The sequence below is a fragment of the Candoia aspera genome, chromosome 9, assembly GCF_035149785.1.
Source record: "Candoia aspera isolate rCanAsp1 chromosome 9, rCanAsp1.hap2, whole genome shotgun sequence".
NCBI lineage: Eukaryota > Metazoa > Chordata > Lepidosauria > Squamata > Boidae > Candoia > Candoia aspera.
Window position 1 is genome coordinate 10,938,522 of NC_086161.1, and position 8,905 is coordinate 10,947,426.

Consider the following 8,905-nt stretch of genomic DNA (forward strand, 5'->3'; position numbering starts at 1 on the left):
CAATATCAAGGTGCATGATGATCTGGATTAGAATTTTTGCATTCTCCCACTACACAGAGACATGAGGGAGCATGAAAGACAGATAGTCTTTAAAGGAAAAGTCATGCTGAAAGTAACAAACAATTGTAACAAAGAAGAATAGTTTGAATTGTCCTGTGTTTTGCCCCATATAGGCATAGTATTTGCATAAAGAATTTTTATCCACACTTCTCTCTTCACATTCTCTCTGACTTCCCATTTCTTTTATCTAGTCTGTTTGACCTTATCACCTGCTAAAAATGGTAGCAAGCATCTTGAGTACATCAGAATTCATCCACTTTTTAAAGAAATCTGGGAGGGTGGTGTTAAGTGGTTTATTTGAAACTCTTGTAACAATCCGTAGGCTGCTGTCAGGCATCTTGACAATGAATGAATCCGTAGGAAGAACATGGCTTCACGTTCTATATAGAGATAAATACGAAAGTCAGAGTGATCATTCCAGATTATTTTGTTAGATCCACCATTTACTTACATAATCATTTAAGATGCCTATTCTTTCTGGATCTCATGCTTTGCATAACAGTTCCTATGTCTTCCCTAAATAGATGTAGCTATGATGTGGTTTTTCACTAAATTTATGTTTAATCACAAATAATACAGTAAAGTGCTTGTTAGCATTTACTGTGAATGTTGAGAAAACAACTTGATAACTGCCTTCATGTCTTTGGAAGTGATAATCCAGCTGCAAATGTTTAAAGTACTGGCAGCTCCCCAAAACTTTGGATTAGAGCTAGCATGCCTACAAAGGATTTCAGTTGTAAGTTGCTTTTGTTGTTGTTGTTGTTGTTGTTGTTCAAAGGCTGAGTAGTTTGAGCTATAAGAAATTGACTTCCTTCCCTGCTTGACTAGCCTTTCACAGTCCAGAACAAGAGAGAATTATCAAAGTGTCTTTCTGGGAAGACTCAGAAGGCATGTTCTCACTTTCTAGGATTACAGTGGAGAAGAATGCCATCATGAACGGAATCATTCTGTCAACAGCAGCTTTTCCAATTCAGAGAGCAAACTGGCACCAAGCTCTGCTGTTATGCTGCCAAAGTTACCCCAGTAAAAACTATCAAGAGAGGCTCTTGAAAAGATAAATAAAATAGTATAGTTATTAATAACTATAATAAGTATTCTGTATATGTTTGTGCTACTAGTCCAAGTTTAAGATGTTGATGTTAATCATTAATGCCCTAAACAACTTGTGACCTAGATAACTGAAATAAAATAAAGCTTTTGCTAGTCTTACTATATTTTAGTTACATACTGAAACACATTATTATTAACTTTGGCATTTGATAACTTACTACAGTTCTACTATTCATAGTAGGTGAATGGTAATACAGGAGCATATTCATGTTGTATATTTCCTAGTGATGTAGTATATGGCAGGCAAAATAGAAATATTTTGAAGCAATAAAGAATATATTGGTCAGTGAAACATGACATGCATTCTGATCTATGTTCTTTTTTTTTTTTTTGGCTTAAATATTTGTAGGTGTTTCACTAAAACCAGTGGCAGTTTCGGCAACAGTTCTGTATCTGTGATGCCCATAATAGCACCTTATCAGCAAGACAGTTTAGAAATGAAACCATTAAATCACATGATTGTTGCCATGTGCTTGGCATCCACAGTCCCTGGCTGCAATGTTGAGACTGAAGAAAATGACAAGGACAAGGTAGAGTCGCCATCACATCAGGACTCTTGTTGCCAAGAAAATGTGAACCCACTCAGTACAAATTGTATATCAGGTATGTCAGGAAAATGGAAAAATGTACTTGGCTCCTTGGTCATTGGTATTTACTTATAACTAAAATATTTCAATTCATCTGCACAGAAACCAGAATTAGTGTGAGGGCAAATATATTAGCATCTTGTGGTTCCATCTCAGCATACCTGACACTCAATAACTTTTCAGGTTGCATTGCAAAATTAGGAGCTTTTACTAAAGGAATTTCTTCTGCTATTTTCCTCTGATTAGGTTGTGATGATTGATTGATTCTAATCACTGTGCTGGTTTAAAAAAAAAATCTGTCAAGAGTATCTTTAGCTGTATTTCTGCATTTCAACAGCTATAGTTAATTAGGCTGGATCCTTATGCAGATGCTGCACAAAAATGGCATCAGTGTGGGGCCAATAGCGATGCTCAGTAAATGACAGCCAGTTGGGACTTGCATAAATCTTTTGATAGTTGAGGTTGTTCGGGTAGCTGAGAAACAGATGCTGATAACTGTGTTTTTATTTGCAGATCACAGTGCCCATTTGGAGACATCTGATCACATGTTGAACTGGAGCCCCCTTATTCTTCGGCCTATTTCAAAACACTGTAATGAAAAGACAGAAGTGATTTCAAAAGGTGTTCCATTGGACAGTTTGGGGGGACATCAACAGCTCCAAATACAAGAGACTTAAGAAAATGGCCTCTCTTCAGTAAAGCCAGTAACTGCACAGCAGAAGTGCTGGGACTGATGACAAGAATATTAATTATTAGAATCATTATTTATTTTTCGTTTTTGAGGTGTAGTGTCCTATGAATGTATGTTTTAAAAAGCCTTTTTGCTGATATGTATTATTTATCCCTTGAGAAATTCATCCCCAAACCTCCCTGGATGACATCAGTGTGACAATTTATAATAATATAGATGATGTCTTCCTTGGACAGTTAGCATTGGAAAATTACTGTTGCAGTGTGATGTAATGGTTTTAGCAAAGACACACATGGGAGAACTTCAGGCCCAAGTTGGACTGCAGCTTATAATTATACAGCTAAAGGGTATGAATCAAATAGAAGAATTCCAGCCTGACTCAAATGTTACAACTTATTGGTGAAATCATTATTGCTTTCTGAAATCATATTAATCTGCACTTGTTGAATCTGAACACTGAATGATTGTCAGTAGTTCTAGCAAAGTCTTGCTGGTCAGCAGCTATGCTTATGTAAATGAATGTTATAAAAGAATAGAGTTCTTATGCTAGTTCCTTGATAGTGAGAGGAACAAAACAGGCCTTATGATATTGTCACAACAACAACAAGGCGGTAGCATTTATAGCCACCTGCTCAGCAATAAGGAAACACTTGAATGTGGCTATTCCTGTAATGGTATGTGGGAAAGACCTTGGGAGACGCAGAAGAGACTCTCCATAGTTTCTCAGGCTGTAAAGCAGATGGGAGGGGGGAGGATTGTACTTTCAGACTTAAAAGATTCTGTCAATGTAGCTTTACAATAAAGTAGAAAGAGCTCATCTGGTTGTGATTCCTGTCTGGTTTACCCTGTGAGGCCCACATTGATCTTGCATGTCTGAAAGTACAATCCTCCCCACGTCCCCTTTACAGCCCAAGAAACCCGGGATTCTGAGCCTCTTGCCCCACATACTATCCAGTTGTGGGCAATGCAGTCTCTTATCTGACCGTTGCCTAGGCAGTGTCTCTTGGCCCTGTCTCCCAAGGTCTTTCTCACACATTACAGTTCTGTAGCATTGTCCCATTTTCATTCTAAATGTTTTAATTTGTCTTCTGGTGCTCCCTTGGTGTGCCTTGTATACATACTATTCACTTGTTATGTATTGTGTTAATTTCTTCTCGTGACATGACAGTGTGTTGTGCAAATCATAAGATAGGGAAATAAGAAGTAATGAACTTGGGTGTAGCTGTGATGTAAAAAAGTTTCCAGAAATGTGCTGGATTGGAAATACTCCCTCTTGTCTTTCTCTTCCTTCTCAAAGAAAACGAAGAGTTTCAATTCCTGGGGGTTGGTTAATTGACCTAATTAATTGCAAGTTGGAGCTTTTTTGGAACTCTCATCTGCACTAGCTGTCAGTAATTGTATTTCATGGCATTCCCTCTGAAACAAATGATAAAAGTACATTATCGTCTACATGTCACTTCACCAGAACTTAATACTTTTGCACAGCTTGGAAAGTTGGAATGCAAGATCAGAAATATTAATCCCCCTTCCTTTGGGAATGTGGAATTGCTGCTTTACCCAAAGGCATCAAGTGCTCTTAAACAATAGAGTCCAATTTGCCCTTCATTTGTACAAAACCTATGTGTGTAACAGAAGAGTAGCTGTGTAATTCCCCTTCCCTCCTCCAATTTTAACTAGTACGTATACAGTGTGAACTATCTAAGAATTAGAGGCACAGAGTTCTAAATGTACAGTTGCCCCAAGCAATAGGGATTAATTTTATAACTGGAGCAAGGATTGAAAAATAAACCTGGAGGAGAGGGGCTGTTACAAAGAGTGATGATGCCATAATAAAGTTGAAAATCTATTCCAGAAGACAGGATGTGGTGCCCAGCAGTGCCATTGGCCACACTGAATAATGTGTGCGTGGTTGTGTGCTTGTGTGCGTGTGTGATTAAAAGTGGGCTCTATATTTTTTATAACTATTGCAGCAGATATCAAATGCTGTGTGTATATATAGTGTGTGATTATTTTATATAATATGTGATGTATATTATATAATTTTATAAATAGGACTCCCTTATGAGAATTTGCAGTGTTGATAATGGGTTGCTATGCAAGATAGGATTTTGATGCAAAGTGCTGTTTGCTTTACATTGAAACTTACAGGGAGGCTGTGTGCTGTCTGTTTATACAATTAATTTGGTAAGATTTTAGAAATTGCTTTTCAATATTCTTGGAAATGAGGTCACAACTTTGTAGACTATTATGATTGTGGGACCAGTATCCCAACTAGTTTGGAAAGCAGTAGAGGTCTTTTTGGCAAGCCAGATTGTCAAAAACACTTTTGTCAGTAGGAACATCAGGGCTCTTCTACCATTTCCATCTTTACTGAGTCTGTCTGATCCAGGAAAGCCCAGATAAGTATATTGAACAGAGATGATATTATTTGGAGGTGGGGAAATGTCAGCCTCTTACTTTACCGAATCTCATCAAGAATTCTTTGTATTATATTGTGACACTGTTTTAAGTGTTTTTCCCTCTTATTATATTTTATTTATGAAAGTTATATATTGTCTTTATATTTTAAGGGGATCTTGTGTTCCTTCCAATCATAGATGCATATAAATTGTAGAAAGCATATACAGGTGAACAATTCCTTAAATACAAATGCTCATCCACTTCCCCTACTTAGATTTGGATTAGTGTGTTCTGCCAAAGAACTTGTAGGAAAACCTTGTTCGGCAGTATTTTACCATCCCATTTTAAGTTGTAAAGACTTTTCAAATTCACTAAACACTTCTGTGAAACTTGGGGCATCTTGTTTAACCTATTTAGGATCTTCTACCAGCCTTTGGGTTTGCAGAGAGAACACTGCCACCCGAAAAGCTAGTACAAATCTTGGTCCGTTGTTAAATTTTCTGGCATCTTCATCTTTATTAGATATCCCTTGAATTGTGGTATAGTATTATCTCATTTGCAGAATTCACTATTGGAATATATTGCAGCAGAATTTAAATGCTGTATCTCACTTATAGATTATTTCTCATTTATCTTTACAAAAAAGTGCAAATAATGCAAACATGCAACTCAATAGGAAATGTTTATTGCAGCACTTTTGCCCAGAATTTATGCAACTCAATGTTTTGCTTTTGACTATTTAAGAATGAGATGAATTGACAGAGCAGTATCTAATTGTGTAATCAACATCCATGCTATCCTGATACCAATGGATATGTAAAGCTACTGGTTTGAAGTCGTTGGTTAAACCCTGCTCATTGCTTGAGAGGGTCTTCAATATTAATGCTACACAAAATAGCTATCAGGAGTTTGACCCATTAAAATCTGTGACTGATGTAAAAGGTGTTTTTGGTGCAATATGGCTTTAATCTGAACTGTTTTCCTGAAGGTGTATGACCTAGCTATGGAACCTCAAAAAGATATTATTCTCAGAGCTTCCTCCTCCAGTCTTTGAAAAGTCGCTTCACTAAATTAAAGTATTGCTGTTTAAGCAAAAAGTGTTATTTCATTTTACTTTGATTTTGTAATTTAATTTAAATTTAAAGATGCATGTATTTTGTGTCATATAAAGATGTATTTTCCTTTAAAAGTTGTAATATTCTTTTTTTAAAAACTGTACAAATGTTTAAATATTGTAGGTTTGGGCAGAATTTTCTTTGTGTTCATAATATTAAAGAGAATTACACTGGTCCTGTTTAATGGTCTGGTGTGAGAATTATTACTACTGTTGTTTCTTGTTGCAGTCTTCCAAGATTTAAAATGGTGGTATCCTGATACAGTGTAGAGAAAGTTAACACAACACAACTTTCATTATTTTTTTTAAACCCTTTTTAATTAATGTTTCAAATCATGCATCCACAGTTTTCTTCTGACCTTTCTTCCACTATTCCCCAATGAATTCCCTGAGAGGTAAAATAGTAGCCTGCAAACTATCTCAAAAGCCAGAAGTCATGTGTGGAATTGATGCTCCATTTGTCAAAATGAATTCAGATGTCTTATGAACATCCTTAATGAGGAAAATTTAATTCTCCATTTCATCCTCATTCTCATTGATTTAGGAGAAGGGACACTAAAATCCTGTAAATAGCCCCCCCCCCCCAAAAGGGTCTCTAAAATTGCTTCTCAACTTTAGCAACTTCAAGATGTGTGGACTTCAACTCCCAGAATTCCACAGCCAGCCATGGTCCATACACCTTAAAGTTGTCAAGGTTGAGAAGCATTGCTCTAAAATGTTGGCTTCCTCCCTCCCTCTCAGTTGTCTCACCTTTTCCCTGCCCGTATCCAACTTAACTGGTTTTCTTTATTGACCCATAGATTTAGAGCCCTGCAATGATTCTTGTAACTTTTACAAGCAGGGTTTGGCTGGATATCGTTGCATGTTCCAGCTGCATGACGGTGATGGGCTGAATTATACCCGGTGGAAATATTCCCCTTCCGTATTCTTAAATGGAAGGGAATTATTGCACGTTTTGAGACAGGAGAGCCATCTTTTAATTCTCCAGGGGCTGTAGGTGTTTGCTTTTGGCCATCAAGTAGATAGATGATTTACAACATAGCAGTTGTGGCTGAATCTATTGGGAGCTCTTAACTAGATCAACCAAACATCTAAATGTTCAGTGTGAGGGGTTGGCTTGTTAGATGCTGCATACAAAGGAGTTAGGAGTTAGCACTGTGTATTAAATGTGATAGCACGCAGGAAGTCTGATGGGGTGTAGTGAATGAATATATCCCTGTCGTACCCATCCACTTGGTCGACTGATGAATAAACTCGTGTCTGCCCCAGCATTGTCTGCTGAAGTGATTCATTATTCCAGTTGCTCTGGGCTGATTGCCTTCAACAAAAACACACTAAAACATGAAAATGCAAGGACTCCATGGCAGATGAGGCAGGATGGGTGTTTGTGAGCTGGCAATGCCCGTAATGTTGCTAAGTTATCCTTTTACAAGAGAGGGAATTTAAAATTAGTGGTCAACCTCCCATATTCTCCAGCCTTGGCTTAAACTAGGAAAGGATTAATATGGAGAATGAGTCCTTTCTCATTCTGTACGTTGAAAAAACAGCTAGTCCTACATTACTTGGTCTTTGATTGAGGGAGCTATGTTGCTAAACAACTAATTCCTAGAAACTCTAGAAAGAAGATTAAGAATAAAGGATGCTGGAGCTGGAGTTCAGCCCCTGAAAGCCACAGATTCCACATCCTCCCCACTTAAGTTGCTTCAACCTGGATGTGGGCACCACTCACAGTGTGCTCTGCAGGTAATGCAGAAGGAAGTTAGGAATGTCTATGTTGTACAGACATTTTGGTGACAATATTGGAAACAACCTTTTTTGAAGAATGCATAACCTGCCTTTGTAAGCTTGGCTTAGGGAGGCTCACACAAATCAATAGAAACAAAAAGAGGACACACACATGCACTCAAGTGACCACAGAACTTGGTATTGAAAGCCTGACTTGGAATTGTTATCACTCCCCTTACCCTGGAACTAATGTCATTCCAGACAATTGAGGGGAGAGAAAGAGTAGCCAGAGTTTTTCTACCAAAGAAAGAAAGAATACATATAAAGTTATACAAAGGTCTTATATTTTTTTTCCCCCGTATGGAAGCCAGGAAAAAGCTTGGAAATGTTCTCGGGCGGGGCAGGGCGGGGAATCTAAGAAATTTCAGCTCAGCTCTAAATCGTTCTCTGGGCCCCCTCTCTCCAAACAGTGTTGGCAATTCCTACAGATGAAGTTCAGTGAGTCAGGCTGCTGCTTGAACATAATATGCACAAACAGCAAGAAAGAAGATGCTGTATAGATTGTATGATTTTTGTCCCAAGGAACTCCCAGTTTCTGATTTCACCATGGTGTGGCTGCACATTTTCAATTCTACTTTTGTGCCCATTTCTGGTCCAAAAGAAGAAGAATATTGAGAAACCATATCTAGAACCAATATGTAAGTGGTTTCCAATTTCATTATTATCTGAAACCTTAAGACCCTTTTCCAAACCCAGATTGTGCAGGATGAATTCTTATCATATCTTCTGTTTGGATCATTTCTTTTGTAATCTTCCTCATCAGTGTAATTTTATTACTGGAGGGGTGGGGGTGGAATCTCAATCTTCTATTTGCACACATAATCATTTTATCATATATACGGTAGTTGTAATTCAGTAGGGACCAACTAGACCTGGAGGTGTCTCCTTCAGTCAGAAACTGGCTAACATAATGCATACACCAAGCCCTGTGAAATGGTGGGCAGTGTGGTCATGAGCTTTTGTCCTGGAGTATATGAACACCCATTTAATTCAATTTATCTGTTGAATCTTGGGTTGGTGAGGGAGAAAGAAGGGCAAAGCTTCAAAACAGTGCAGGCTCATCTCACTGCCATACAATTCAAGCACCTGAATCCTCCATCTCCAAGAAAACAGGATGTCTCTGCTATCAGTGCATGAAACAGTTTAACAGTGTTACCA

The 8,905-nt window shown here is 37.9% G+C and overlaps 1 protein-coding gene across 1 annotated transcript in view; it reads left to right on the plus strand.

Moving 5' to 3' along the window:
* The window catches only part of CDON (cell adhesion associated, oncogene regulated), a 43,088-nt gene extending 36,945 nt beyond the window's left edge, over positions 1 to 6,143 (plus strand). The window contains exons 19-20 of the mRNA XM_063311442.1: positions 1,520 to 1,773; positions 2,271 to 6,143. Of these exons, the coding sequence (XP_063167512.1) occupies positions 1,520 to 1,773; positions 2,271 to 2,434 (418 nt within the window). The 3' untranslated portion in view covers positions 2,435 to 6,143. The remainder of the gene's footprint in view (positions 1 to 1,519; positions 1,774 to 2,270) is intronic.
* The last annotated feature ends 2,762 nt before the right edge of the window (positions 6,144 to 8,905 follow it).